Source organism: Schistocerca gregaria, chromosome 8 (assembly GCF_023897955.1).
Source record: "Schistocerca gregaria isolate iqSchGreg1 chromosome 8, iqSchGreg1.2, whole genome shotgun sequence".
NCBI lineage: Eukaryota > Metazoa > Arthropoda > Insecta > Orthoptera > Acrididae > Schistocerca > Schistocerca gregaria.
Window position 1 is genome coordinate 284,047,894 of NC_064927.1, and position 15,848 is coordinate 284,063,741.

General features: G+C 42.3%; 1 protein-coding gene across 1 annotated transcript; it reads left to right on the forward strand.

Moving 5' to 3' along the window:
• The first annotated feature begins 263 nt into the window (after window positions 1–263).
• On the forward strand, window positions 264–15,253 carry LOC126284704 (endocuticle structural glycoprotein ABD-4-like). The gene is made up of 3 exons (XM_049983834.1): window positions 264–326; window positions 8,019–8,158; window positions 13,274–15,253. The coding sequence occupies exons 1-3, from the start codon at window positions 315–317 to the stop codon at window positions 13,545–13,547; spliced, it is 426 nt and encodes a 141-aa protein (XP_049839791.1). The 5' UTR covers window positions 264–314; the 3' UTR covers window positions 13,548–15,253.
• The last annotated feature ends 595 nt before the right edge of the window (window positions 15,254–15,848 follow it).

Here is a 15,848-nt window from a genome sequence, read left to right on the forward strand (position 1 = left end):
AACGACGCGAGGCAACGGTGTCGGTGGTGTAGGGGTCCGACCGGGTTATGGGTGAAGGCGGGTTGCGAAAAACGCCGGAGCGGCGTGGCTGGGGGCGGTGCGGTCTCGGACGCTCCTCAGTGAAGACGCGCCGGCGTTGCATCACGCCCCCCGCCCCCACACCTCTCCTGTGGACACCTGCCCCCGCGTCGCCGCTGCCGCCGCCGCCGTCCCCGTCGCCCGCCGAGTATAAATACGCGCGCCACACGTTCGGCAGTACAGTCCACATCGACGCCTTCCACCTACGACCGAGCTCCAAAGCCGCAGCCGCAGACATGATGAAGCTGGTACGAACTCGCCCACTGTTCTGATACGGTTGTCTTGTGACCCACTCGTGGGACACTCCATTTTCGGATACACTTCTGCTTTAATGTATATGTGATTTTTGACTTGCAGATTCAGAATTATATAGCGATGCCGCTACGACTTCGTTATTTATTATATAAGTCGACGGGCTTTCGCGGTCATTGAAGGTAAACATTTTCTAAGCTGTTAAGGCCTGACATGGACCTCTTCAAACTTCTTCTTCGACAGCAAATGTTTCGCTCACTCCGCTAAGGTTCAGGACTCTTTCAATCTACCCGGCTGGTCTAACATAGGAAATAATAGAAGAGTCCTGAAGAAAAACCGAAGCAGAGCCTTTTAAATGTCGACTACTAAAGAACTTCCTAAAGGAACATCGCGCATTGTAGTAACTCATAACATGTTACCTTCTCTAGTCGTTGTTTACGTTTCAAGTGAGGCCGGATTTTAATAATGCCACCTCGTGATCGAGTTTAGATGCGGAACTTCCTTAGCTGGACAACGATATTTCGGGCTGCTTCTTCCATGGATGATTATAAAGTGTCTTCTGGTTAAGATAACATAAAACGAATGGCCAGAAAGTGGATATAAGCCTTGTTGGTACCGAAGATAGTCACAACCACTGCGATATTTCGCTTAGTTTACCGATCTATCGCTACATAGGTCAGGGCAGACGATACGAAATCATTGTGAGAAGTTTGCGAAATGACACGACGCTGCATTCTAGAGCAGAGTATCCCTGATAAATATAAACTACAGCATCTGATTCAGTTCTAAGGTAGGAAGGTTTGAGTTTGTGGTCTCTTCCTGTTTCAGAATGGAAGGTTGTTTTGTGAATGACTGAAATGAAATTTTGTTGGACTCAGTTTTTCAAGAATCGTTCTGTAACGTATCAGGTGTTTTTTGGAAAACAACTAAAAAAAATCTCTACAGCCGAACTGGGATTCTCCCGACACGCAATCTGTGTTAGCATGTTATCACCTCGATTAAATTCATTCGTTCCATCTAATGTATTTTATTGGAAATTTTCTGAGGGCAGTGATGACGTTAGACAAGAAACTCTTGTTCGTTAATGACAATGTGCAAAGAACAGTTCTCAGCTGGCCGTACTGGAGTAAGGAACCTGAGTAAGTACGGAACAGAGACTTGGAGACTGAAGAACAGTCAGAAAAGTAGAAACGTAGGAAATTAGGCGAAGACGTCAGATGGAATCAATGTGTTATGATGAAATAAGGATTCGTAGGGATTTAGAACAAGTGGTGTAAGGTAAGACACGTGGAGACCAAGAGCTCTGAAAGAAAAAGAAAAATAACTCTCCGTCGTTACGAGATAATTGGATTTGCAGACTACTGTATGTGGGAGGACTTCATTGGCCGTGTCTGTTTGAAGAATCGAGCATTCGCCTCAAGTAATGAGGGAACAACACAGAAAACGTAATACATGTCCGATTGGACATATGAAGCCATCAAAACTCAGCGTATCGTCACAATCAGCACGACATTAATTCGATAGCTTTAATTCGATATCTCCGCCTAGCGATCACTTGTAACGCCGTGTAAATGCCATGGGAAGGTTGACAGAGACAGATACCACTACTGTAAATTAGCACATTTTGCATAGTTGTAGTGTGGGAAACAATTTCAAATCTGGTTATCTCCAAAAACACGACGAAGCTAAGATTTGACGCATACTTATTACAATGGAATTTTTTTTTCGGAATCTGAAAACATTCACTGCCCAGTCTGTATTATAGAAACTTTTTTAGGAACCTGACTGTTGACAGATGTATCAAAGACTGTAAAACGGTCGAAGAAAAGACTAAAGTTGTCGGTTGATTTACATATTTATAAAATTTTTGACGTGGGTTTGTAACTTGCTGCTAACTGGATTCCACCGGCCGCTGTGGCCGAGCGGCTCTAGGCGCTTCAGTCCGTAGCCACACGGCTGCTGTGGTCGCAAGTTCGAATCCCGCGTCGGGCATGGATGTGTGTGATATCTTTAGGTTAGTCTGGTTTAAGTGGTTGTAAGTCTATGGGACTGACGCCCTCAGATGTTAAGTCCCATAGTGCCTAGAGCCATTTGAACCATTTTGAACTAGAGTCCCAGCATTCTAGTTGCCTTTCGAGAGTTTCTGTTTTCCCAAAATTCTTGCCTACTCTCATAAGGTAATGTATTCAGTCCAACCCATCGTTATAATTTTCTGACATCTATCTTCTGCCTTCCTCTGCTTGTACTTACCTGTTTGTTTCAGTGGAATATGGAGGTTTCGGGTGGCTATAGAATTGGCAAGATTATGTTTCCATTTATGGTAATTGCCACTGTTCTAAGAATTGTTACCCTACAGGCATCTAAGCCAAGCCTTAACTCTTAATGAGGAAGAGACTTTCAGTGAAGCCAAAGTGGTCGCAGACCAGTTATGCTCCAAATTATCTAAATAGTTGCCTCAAAAAGTAGATCAGCCGTGAGCATCGTGTCCGACTAGCCCCTTGCAGAATGGGAGACCACCGGTAGGTCACTACTGTCTCACGCACTACGTGTCGGGCGTTCGCCTCGTGGCTAAGAGCGGCGTGACTGGGGTCAAGACGGCGTCTTTAGAGATCTCGAGGGCTCCCGCAGACGCGTATGATACAGTGTGCAGGGCTGTTTTCTGATCGTCTCTCAGTCAACGGCAGTTACCAGAATTTCCGAATGTGTCACCTACAGCTCAGCATTGTGTTGCTGGATTGTGTAACTAAAATCGAGGCGCAGAGGAAACTGACTGCAAGTTTTCAGGTTACCGTTTCACAGACTCGTACCTACAACTCTTTTCTAGATCGTACTACTGTTGTTTGTATTCTTCTAGACTTGTGCCAGTAAAACTTCGCCGTCAGATCAAAGACCACATCTGTAAATTTTAATCAGAACGCTTCTTTCATGCATTTTACCATGCACAAGCAGGAGTAACTAAAATTGACTACTAACACCGAGAAATATTTCTTAATCCAAGTACAAATCTAAGGAAAGGGTATAAAAGTGGACATGTATGCCCACATGTATCGTATTTACTATCCACTTTTATAAATAGATAAGCAACCACTGTGTTGTTCACTGCCAAAAAGGCTTTCACGTTGTTAATATATGTCCATGAGCCATTCTCCCAACAATATTGCGTACAAGGGATGAGTTTACTCTGACTAAGCACTTAATCCATATTTTGAAAGACTGCCGTTGAGCGTCCTGAAACAAATTTTATCAAATGATTCCTGCAGCAAATTCGATATTTTGGCCGCAGATTAACGGATACCAACGGTACTTCTTTCATTGTTTTCAGCTAGGTTGTAATTACCAACCCACTGAACGTGATAGCGAAGGATTCCGCGGTTAACGTATTCTTAAGAAAGATTTATTGTGTACGTAGCTGCCTCGTCAGACCCTTGTATAGAACAATGTTTCGGCCACTGTAGCAAATCACCTTCAGTGGGGTTATTTATTTATATAGACCACACTGAAGAAGGCCTCTAAAACGTAGGGATAAACGTAAATAATTCAAGAAGTTAACAATCTTTAACTCATGGTCATCTCTGATCGTACAGGAAATGTGAATGTCCTAAACCATTCTTGGCTGGATTATCATCAACAATGCCACATTTCGTCACGTCATGAAATACAAAGAGAGATTTAGAATTTTTAAATCAGGGATAGCGTCGGAAAAACTGCCTACCAGGAAATTTATACCACCACCTCTCCTCCATTTGGCGGACATAGGTTGGTAGTGAAAAGTTGTTCCACCACCAGGATTCGAACACGTTACGTCTGATTCCAGTACCATCACATAAGAGCACGTTACCGATCTCGGTTACAGGCTATGAGACTACAGCTTTAAAGAACTTAAATTACCAAACGTTTCAGGTAATACTGGCATTTTATTTCCACTTCAGATGCATCACGGCTGGGAGTTGAGGGCAGAAAAATAGATTGGGGCTTACAGCCGCATTGATATTGAGGTCAATAGCTCCTTATCTAGACGGTGCAGGAAAAGAGAAGGAAGTGTTACTAAAGGAACCAACCCGCAAAACATTCAGGCGATTTGGGTAACCGTTACAAACCTCAACCAGGAAGAGCGAACAAGGATGTTGAACATAGGCTTCGCCTGTCTAAGTCACTAAACTTATATAGGAGTTCGGAAACAACATATTCTATATGACTGTGAGAAAAAAATTATAACTCTTCAAATGTATTCGTGTGTATTTTGTGTGCTGGCTTTGAGAGCCAGAAAGGAAGGCGAAACTACTTTCATACCCGCGTATGGGCAAGCAATATCCGTGTGCTGACTTATTAACTTGCGACAGTACTATAAGTAAATGGTTAACGCAGCAGTACAAGTAAGATTAGTTGTCACCTCATTGGATTTGTGCTTATATTAGAGAAAATATTACTCGTTGATTCTAGTAGATGAATTTGTCTGTTGCATGTAAGGAAATCCGGACAGCCCATATATCTTACAGGACATGTCGCTGCGCGCAAACACTAAAAATTCAAATTAGCTCTCTAGGAACATCTGGACACCTCGTCCATCCTTCCATAATGTATCTGGAGGAGGACAAGGAAACCGGTTTCGGGAGCGATTAATTAAACAAATTGTGCCAGCAAGATACTCATTTACATATAGGAGGACCTTCTTAGTTTCGTTTATTTAATTCTTCGCAACTTCCATAGTGACCGCGGCGCTAAGCCTACGCGTAGGTAGTGGCAAACGCGTTACGTGTCGCTGTTTATCACCCGACACGCATAAATCCGTCCCTTAGTACGCCGTTAGGCGTCTGCGGTCGGCTGAACGCACGTGTGTCGGAAGGCCGGATTATTAACGCACAGCGACCCACTGACGGAACACACCGCACCAAAGGGAACAAGGTCCTAGACTCGGACGTAAAACTAATTTACACCGCGAAATGAGTACTGTCTTCTCAGGTCGAGGTTGAAGCTGTCCCGCGGCTGGGGGTAAGCAGCTACTGGGCCTGCTCCCGACAAAGTTCCTCAAGTTTCTTTACTAATGAATGGGTCCAACATTCACGAAATTTGGCAGATGGACTCAAAAAGGACCTGGGATTATAGTTTGGCTCAGTAGTTGGAACGTCTTTCGCTTTTTGGAAAGAAACACAAATCGGGAATTAATCAGATGAATTACATATTCCAGAGACATATTAATTTTCAACTTATCTTTGATAATGAAAACAGGTCGAAGCGATGAATTAAAATTTGTTCCAGGGCCAGGATTTGAACTCAGATCGCTTGCTCACTAGGTTGATGCACTAACCACTGCGCCACCTGGGCACTGCGTTGCGAAAATTTGAGAAGTAGCTCCAAATTTAATTTTTAAATTATTATTCTAAAATGGTGTAAAACTAAAACAAGGTTAATGATGTATACTGGTTATAAATCAGATGACACTGACGAAACTGGAGTGGATTAAGAGTGGTAGTTCTGCTATTAGGGCAGCAAAATGTCTGACAATAAGCAGGATAGAGAAGATATGAAACGAAGGCTGGCAACACCAAGAGAAGTCTTTTTGAAAGCGACACATATTTTAATATTTAATTTAAACTTGTGTTGGGAATTTTTCTCTGTAAATATTTGCCTAGAGGGTAGCCACGTGTGGAAATGAAACGTGGACGGTAAGTAATTCAGGCAAGAAGAAAAAAGGAGCCCTTGAAACGTAGTGCTACAGAAGAATGCTTGGGTTACATAGGTAAATCGAGAAGCCAATGAGGAGCTATAAAATCGAATAGGGAAAACAGAAGTTATGACGCAACTTGACTAAAGGAGAGAATCGGTTGACAGGATACTTTCTGAGGTATGAAGAAATCGTTAGTAGTAGACTAGAGGGAAGTATTCAGGCCAAATATTATTAAAAAAGACCAAGGTTTGAATAGGTAAAGCAGGTTCAAAACAATGCAGATATCAATAGTTGTGCGGGGATGAAGGAGCTTCACGAGATAGACTAGCGTAGAGAAATACATAAATTTTAGGACTGAAAACTAAAACAGTAACAAATGCAGAAATATTTTCACATAGGCTTTCAATCCCTTAATTTTATGGGCATTTCTCGACATCACTGTGCTTTTCGAAAGCTTTGTCTGTTAGGGTCACTAAACTTTCATCAGGATATTTGGTCGGATGTATTGCTGACTGTATGTGAAGAGTGTATCTTTCGTTCTTCTAGCTTGTCACTACACTTGTGCTGTACTCTACTCAGTTGTTTGCTGTAACGTCCAGGTGTAATACGATAGGTTGAAAGCGGTAGCTACAATCATTATCAGTATATAAGCTATGTCAAATCTACAGCGCGGTCTCAATTTTTGGTTCTCAAAAGGAGGAATAGTCTTGAGAAATAGTCAGAGTAATAAACAACGAAACAAAAATTCTGCAGTTTGATCATATTTTTCACTTTTTGTTTCATTCTCCTCTTTCACTGATTCACACGCCACTGAAGTCAAATTTTACCTAGATCTTTCTTATAATGTAAGGAATAGGAATTAACTTCTCCCAATTTATTTTCTTGTAAATTCAGAGAGTCTCAGATTACGTTATTGCTGAAGGCACAGGACATTTTGCATGCAGTTTGGTCTTTCAGCTTCCCATCATTTGTGTGTGATCATTGTTCTCTTGTCGTCAGTTATGTTACAGAGGCACTTTTCAATCGAACATGATCATTCCCGCTTATGGGCGTCTACAAGTTTTAGTTTCGTCAGTCATGTATGCCAACAGAGTTTCAACTTCGCCAGTTGTTCACGCTAATGTCGCCATTGACTTCGATCCGATTCAAGCAGCTCACCTGTGACATACACAGTGTGCGCTGCAAGATCAAGTATGTTAGTTTTATAATGATTATTTAAACTGTAATTGCTACAGATGAAATTTGTTGACAGCCGTAAGTGGAAATGTTCATACCGAAAAGTTGTACACAGGTGGCGGACTCACTCGCCTTCAAACATTTCATTTGTTGAACAAACTGTAATGAGTGGCTGAGGTCATAGAAAGCAGGCTTTGTAAGCGACGTCAACTGATTGACGGGAACGTGGTGCCGCTCAACCAGATAATGCTTGTCCGTAGAGGTCTGAGGAATCTTACAGACCAATATATGGCGAGCAAGGGAGCAGCGGTGGTGACTTTCATAGTACATATTCGTCTATGAATCTCAGTGTTTTAAATTCCTGTAACGTTGGTTGTTTACAAAGTCAATTTTTGGAGGCGTACACTTTGTACTAATCAATAGACTGGTCACCAAAGTCTAAACCCCTGACACTGTGCCGGCGGCGGTGGTCTCGCGGTTCTAGGCGCGCAGTCTGGAACCGTGCGACTGCTACGGTCGCAGGTTCGAATCCTGCATTGGGCATGGATGTGTGTGATGTCCTTAGGTTAGTTAGGTTTAAGTAGTTCTAAGTTCTAGGGGACTAATGACCACAGCAGTTGAGTCCCATAGTGCTCAGAGCCATTTGAACCTGACACTGTTGACAGAGATCTCTTTGTATTTATGTGTCAAAATAACGTACCACGAATTCTTGTCTCTCATGAGCAACACAGTCAAGGCTCATCGCCACCATTTATATTATAAACTCCTAAACTACAGAACACGACTAGATGTTTTCTGCAGTCCCCTGTTCTCGCCGACAACTCTAGACGCCTCCCTATGTTTGCAGGTCTCCCTGATCGTCGCTGCCCTGTTGGCGGTTGCCATCGCCCAGAGGTACAACTTGAGCCCTGCCGACCTGAGGGCCGTGCCCATAATCGCCTACAATAACGTCCCGCACGCAGCCGCCGACGGATCCTACGAATACGGGTAAGACCCCTACACGTGTGCTCCGTGTGGCGAGAGAGAATAAGCCAACTCTACAAACATCGAGGTCCGCCACATTTTCCATTCCTGTGTCAACTGCTTCATCTCAGACTAGGTCTTAAAAATAAGTCTTCGCTTATTTACTGGTTACATTCTAATCTCTACTGCTTGTGTTTTCCATTTATTCCTTTCCTTCCCAATTCTGTCAAGAATATCCTCATTTTTATTATTAGATATCTCAGTGGTAACAACAGAACCCTAATGAGATCACTTCTTTGTCTGTCTGTCTGTGAAGATCGCTGGGTATCAGGAACGTTAGAGGTGTCAAGTTGAAATTTATGCCTCATACTAAAGTCTTCTGTCCCTTTATGATGTAGGTCACCGCGATCAAAATATACAGCCATTTTGTGTAGCTCGCAAACTCATTCATTAAAGCCATCCCGTTGAAATATAGCTAAAAGGAAGATTTCAGAGTACAAGTAAAGGAAAATACCTGAAAGTGGTTAATTTATTACTTTGCTCATGTTGAACTGGAGGGGGCGATCTGTAGTAATTACCTAGGAGAAGAAGAACTTCTTAGCCGAGATCGGTATAAAAACTTAATTGTAGGTAGCCGGTTTCGGTGAAATTAAGTTAACATCTTCAGACCTTCAGAGAGATTATTACAAAAATCTTAAGCCAGATACACACAAAATCTTTCCATTTAATTTCGAGGTACATAAAACATGAAATGAGTGACGCATTGGCACGTCAAGATGAAAATTTCTGCGTACATCGCAATTCTTCTGCCGCCCTGGTAGGCAGGACGAGTTACGTTGTAGGAACGATATTTTGGAGAATTTTGTGTGTTTCTGGTACAAGATGTTTGTAATAACCTTTCTGAATATCTGAAGGTAGTAACTTACCGAAACCGACTAGCTCTAGAAAAGTTTTTTCTTAATTTTTTATTGCCTAAGAAGAGTTCTTCTTCCATTCAGTGATTCGTTAATTTGTAATTATATCATGTAAAAAATATTTTTGCCATTTCAAGCTTACGTCGGACTCATAATCCGGAAAAAAATCTCAGAAACTGTTATTGAGATTTTGATCTGGTTTTGAGTTACAGGAAGAGTTATTTGCAAGAGGGGTATCTGTGCATAATTTACAAACATCTCGTACTAACTGGGTGACCTACGATGAAGAGGTCCCATGCTGAATAAACGTTATCTGTGGTGTCGAATAAACGTGATCGGTGATGTCTGCTTTATTTCGTTGCAAGTCTTCATAAACTCTGTCTAATATCGATTATCTGTGCCTTACAAATCGGCATCCAGTTCTCGTTCTATTATGTCAGCGGATAGTTACTATTTCCTAGAGGTCGAGAAATCGGTGTCTCCTATAGCTTTTCTTTGTGATAGGAATTGACCCGAGTGGCTGGTGAACCACAGCAGAAAATCTTGGGCCTCCAGAGTTCATTGTAGAGCTGATTTATGGTTACAAAACTCGTTATCAAGCTCAAAATATCTAATATTTCTTAAGCGCTATGGACTTAAATAAACGCAGTAACGACAATTTTAGCTTGCGTCCAAGAAGTACACAACTGACAATGTAGTGGAAAACAGAGTGTTGCTGTATCTTAGGCCAGTGTTTTGTTGTGTTTTGTTGTAAGACAATCAAATCGCTGTTAGCAATATTTGTATCTTTTTCTAAACGGTTAAAAACAAAATTAAATTCATTGTCCTGCGCGTTGCTATAGTGGAAGAAACAGGGATGGCAAGCAATCACTGTTGATTAGTAGTAATAATTTTAAGGAAATTGATACCCGCCGTTGAACAAAATTGCAACGGTAACTTACGAGATCGTTGCGTTGATATTTTGGTGAAATCTACTATTGCACACTTAGCCGGCAGCAGCTGTGAAATTTCGGCAGAGTTGATTGGAAATATGTGACACTCCAGATGGAAACTTACAACGACGGAACTTCAGCGCGGTAGCTGTGAAATTTATATACAGCGTTTCAGTGTAGCGCAACTTTCTCCAAGGAATACTGACATACCAGATGGCACTTGCAGAAGTCAGCCGGAATTAAGCGGGCGACTTCTACGAGTGTCAGCGGCGAGAAAGGAGGCACTGTGTCTTTCCGGAAAAGGATATCCACGATCCCAATCCTTAAAATCTATTTTCAAGTCACAGAAATCTCCTTCTGTAAGACTTTCTCTTGGCCCACCACGCTATAGGCTACTGCAGATTACGTTCTGGGCAGATCGTCTTACAAACCGCAGGGGGCTTCGACTCGTACCTGTCGTAACAAACTACTCCGGCCGTTATTTGCTTCTTTATGGATGCGCACTGACGTAAGACAATTCACAAGACCGCTTTTCCAGCAGAGAGGTGAACACAGTTGACCCACCCGCGATTCCGCGTGGTAAAGCGATAGCATTTCAGACCCACTATGTTCTCACAGCACCAGAGGTAGACTCGTACGTATCTCTTTGTGTAGCTTCAGGAACTGCGGAAAGCAACACAAGATTGTTTTCGTCTACCGTCCAGAGTTTTCCGAAATGTGCTGCTGCCATTATGCGTGTGAGCTGCAAAGTGAAAGCTGGAACAATTTGTCAGGTGTAGCAGCACACCAATACATCGTACTACACATCAAGTGACATTGACGTGATTATTTACCACAACATTTGTCGATAACCTTATATCGATACATAATAAAACAACATGCCGGTAGTGTTTGGTTACGCAGCAAAAAGAATGCGACAGGTGTAGAAGAAAATGTATAGCTGAGAGCCCTGCTTTCACAAGCGGTTTTTTTGAAAGTCACGACACCGCTGTCGGTGGATGCCGTAGCCAATGGGTAATTCAATAAAACGCTTCTTCTGCTACCACAAACACTGTCTTGGGCGACCTTTAAAAAACCTACTAAGTCTGCTATTGAGACACACTTAGGTCAGCTACAGGAACGAGGTGCTGACTTCGTAATATGTCAACAGCTCGGTAATGCACATCTAGCAGGGCGAAGAAATATTTGAAGTCATGTGCCCGTAAATGATTCAGACAGAAAATCATCTTCCGCTCTCACTTCATTGTAAAAGAGGCAAGTCCGCGGTAATTGATTAACGCGGCAGGCGAGAGCGACACTGCGAATATTTACTTATTTTCCGATCGACGCCATCACATACGTGGTTAATTCCACCAACATCATTTTAGTATTTTAAATTATCAAATGACCAACGAAATGTAAGAACCATGACTAACAAATTACTACCCTGGAAGGAACTGCTATGTTATTTGCAGTAAAACAACTTCAGTCTCTAAGTTTCACTTACGACGTAGTTGTGGCAGTTGTATTTAAGTTGGTCGAAGGAAGAAAGCATTGCGTTTCTCTTACAGTCATGCCTTCCGATGACAGGGTGCTTTCCTTGTGGTTTGCCTGATACCGATTTAACAGCTTTCTTCAATGAAAGAAGTGCTTTGTCTGAGACGTGAGTAGTGAATGTAAGTACGAGACATAGGCTTAAGTTTAACCGCTAAACTTCCAAATGCGTTATCAATACTCGAGACAATTTACGTCGGAGCTCTCTTTTGAGTTTCCGTTTAAATTTTCTGTTCATTTTTTAACATTTTCTGTGTTTACATCTAATTACTGTAATCTTAATGACTCACTACTGGTATTGGAATCATTCCTTTTTAAGTAAACTGTCCGATGTGGGATCTGAATATATACTAGCGAGAGGACGGTTATGAAGTAAAGCAGAAACTAAAGTAATTACTTGTGAAAAGTATTCTTTCAGTAAATCTTTTCACATTTATCACTATTTAGAAGACGTTACATTCATGTCTTTCATGTGTGTGTCACTTGTCAGACTGAATCCGCTCAAACCGTTTTAGTACCAAATCATGGTCTCCCACTCTAACCTTATTACCACCTGCCCCCTCCTACACTTCCCTTTATCACCAAGTTCACTAATACTCTTTGCCCGAACCTGTATTCTTTCAAATGATACTGTTTTTCAGTGAAGCTGTGTCATAAATTTCTTTTCTCCACATTCCTATTCAGTACTTCTTCATTAGTTGCCCGTACACTAGTCTAATCTTGTACTCTCCTGTAGCACGACATTTCCAAGACTTCTATTCTCTTGTTATCCGAATCGTTTACATTTTACTGTCTCTAACCTCTTTTCTTCAGTGTTGCTTTACGCAATTCGAAAATACTTAGGCATCTGTGTTTTACTTTTGTTGATATTCATGCCGTTTGATGGTAAGTTGACAGATAACAACATTTCCTCTACTCCTAGGTTTTACTGTCAATCTGTATTATGTGCCCATTTGACTTTTCATCCCATTCAACAGGTCTTTTAATTGGTCCTCACTTTCACCAGCGAATCTTATTGATATCCTTCCACTCTAAATTTTAATCCCACTCCTGACCATCATTAGACCCTTGTAGTGCAGGTTGAAAATTAGGGGAGGATGACTGCCCCTCGCCATACATTATTTTCAATCGAGTTCTTTGTTCGTCCTCTTCCATTCTTTTTGGGACCTCTTTACTTTTACATACTGCACCAGATGGTTATAAGTAAACTACAGCTGCCACAGAGATCCAGTTTCGGCTGTAAGTATCGTATGGCAGTGAAAGTCGATTGACATGCTAATACGTTAATGCGGAACCACATTATGCCGCAAAAAAGTAGTTCCAATTTTCGTCACCAGGTGCAAATCTGGCGCTGTACAGCACCGTGTTAACATCTCCGGTGCTGATATTGGAGCAAACTGTGTAAGCATCGGTTAATAATAAATTCAAAAATACGCCTTTTTCACTCTTTTGGTATCATCTGCCCATCCTTAATGCATTATATACGAAAATTTTTTTACATATCTTTCTCGAGTTCACAGCGCCAGATTTTCACCTCTTGGCGAAAAAAGGAACTATTTTTTCCGGCGTAAATCGGTTCCGTATTAACGTAGTAGAATATCAGCGAAGTTTCGCTGCCGTACGATAATTGAACTGGACCTCTGTGAGTAGCTCCACTTTAATTGTATTACATGCCTTTCCCCAAAAGCTGTATTATGACACCTACGACAAGGGGATTGTCGTACGAGCAGTTGCTCAGTGTGACCTTTTCTGTGTGGCAGATACGAGACGGGCAACGGCATCTTGGCCCAGGAGAAGGGCTTCGTCAAGAACCTGGGCTTCGTCGACCAGGAGACCCAAGTGGCCCAGGGGTCGTACTCGTACACCGGCCCTGACGGCGTCGTCTACACCGTCACTTACACGGCCGACGAAAACGGCTTCCAGCCTCAGGGAGCCCACCTGCCCACTCCACCACCGATCCCAGCGGCGATCCAGCGCGCCCTCGACTTCATCGCCAGCCAACCGCCGCAGCCCGAGAACGCCGGCAGGAAGTAGACGGGGACGTGTCAGCGGCAGTGACGACGGCGGTGACGACGACGACGTAGACAACGGACTCGGACGACGCAGCTTTGGAAGCGTCCACACTAAACCACCAGCCTCCAGAACTTCCCATCTATATGGACCGAGGCACATGTAGACCACTTCAGGCGACCATCACCTGTTAACTTGTTCATTCAAACGGATCGAAAGTTCAAGTTACTTTCTTGGATTCGAACTGCTCCAGAAGCATAATAATTCATTCTGTTGTAAGTAAGGGTAGAGTATTTAGAATGTTTCCTCTATAATCTCTGGTAGGTCGTTGTGTTTCTCTTCCTTCCTCTTTAACTGTCTCTTCCCATTTATCTTCCTCTCTTCCTTTTTGTGAATAGATCATGTGTCTTCTAGTAACTAGTTCAATGATTTCTACTTTGCTTATTTTATAGACTTCCCTATTACAAGTTGTGTCTCCAATCGCATTGCATAGTAGAATGTAGCAAAAATCAGTACAATTTCTTGGAACTGTGTTACTACAGGAATAATACAATTTCTGGGAACTGTGTTACTACAGGAATAGTACAATTCCTTGTGACTTGTTTCTTCGCTTCTTCCTAGGTATCTGGTAGCGCACTGTATTAATCCTACTCTCTCCCTCCCACTTTCTCTTTCTCTCTCTTTTCTTGTGTCTTTCCTTTCCTTTTTCCGTTACTAGTAGTTTTTCGGTCTTATAGGAAAAATGCTTATTGTTTTTGCTCATCGTCCCTATAGATGTTAGTGACAGCGACTCTGCATATTAGCTCTGTACTGCGAAGTAGCCTCTTACTTTCCGTTTCTGCTTCTGCACATTTCACTTACTACTGCAGAAATAAGCTTCTGCATGCACAGATGGTAGTTTCAACCCACCGGTGCAAGGAAAGTAAACGTGCCAAGGACTGTATTACACATCACAAACCTTCTTCTATTTTTCGTGGTCAAGCAGACGTCGTATCTCTCTGCTTCACCTCGCACGTCCTTAATTCGCAGCGAGCTCGTGGCAGCAATCTTCCAGCCCCGTTGAGCAATAAGACGTAGCCGGTCCCCTCAGACAATACGTAATTAAAATTTCTAATTCCTGCCTCGCTTTTCATACAAACGGACGGCGGCAGCGTGGCTAACCGCTCCTCTCGTTATAGGCGATGACTCAGGCGGATACTACTGCAGTGGTAAACCCACTACTGCCGCGATGTAACAGAATAAACACAAGCTGCCCCACTGGGGAGCTGTTCGGGTGCGAGTCCTCTGAATGTGCTGCGAGCGGTGGCGAAGAATTGTAGGATATGTGGTGGTTCTCTGTGGCAGTCTTCCATCGCTAACACATTTAATTTATTCTACTGTACTGAGGCTTAAGATCTGTTGCTTGTTGACGCCCGAAATTTTATGCTACTGACTGGGGTGTTTCGTGGAGGTACATTTATTGTAAACCCAGCCACTTCCAACTTGGATAAAATTTCTGGCGTCGTTCCGGTTAACGTACTTACCTATACTGTGTACGTACGAATGGACGTAACACCTCTCAAGAGTTCACCTCGTGTGGATAGCTCTGGACATTTTTCCATAGTTTATTAATGTTTTTTATCGAGATGAAGGCGTCCATTTCTTAGTCCATTTTTTGTACAACGTGTATGTTTCACACTACATATATTTATATTTTTTTGATGAAATAAATTCAGGAATTATTGTAAAAATTTTGTCTACCGATTTATTTTTATGCACTTAAATCGCCCTACGTCACCATTGCCTTCCTTTAATTTTTCAGTACAGAATTACGAAAACCAACATTTATTCTACAACGAAAATCTGTATTAACATGTCACAAAGAGAATGCAAACAAAATATACCGATATTTCTGTGAAAATAATGCTGTCATAATCAGGATGAATTGTAACAGGTACATAATTATTATGAACAGTAAACTATAGCACAGTCTTAAAAGTATGTGTAACAAAATTGAGAAGACTCTTTTATACAGGGTGTTACAAAAGGGTACGGCCAAACGTTCAGGAAACATTCCTCACACACAAATAAAGAAAAGATGTTATGAGGACATGTGTCCGGAAACGCTTAATTTCCATGGTAGAGCTCAGTTTAGTTTCGTCAGTATGTACTGTACTTCCTCGATTCACCGCCAGTTGGCCCAATTGAAGGAAGGTAATGTTGACTTCGGTGCTGGTGTTGACAAGCGACTCATTGCTCTGCAGTACGTTTGGGCAGGCACTGTTGGTGATGTCTTGATTGGGCCCCATGTTCTTCCACCTACGCTCAACGGAGCACGTTATCGTG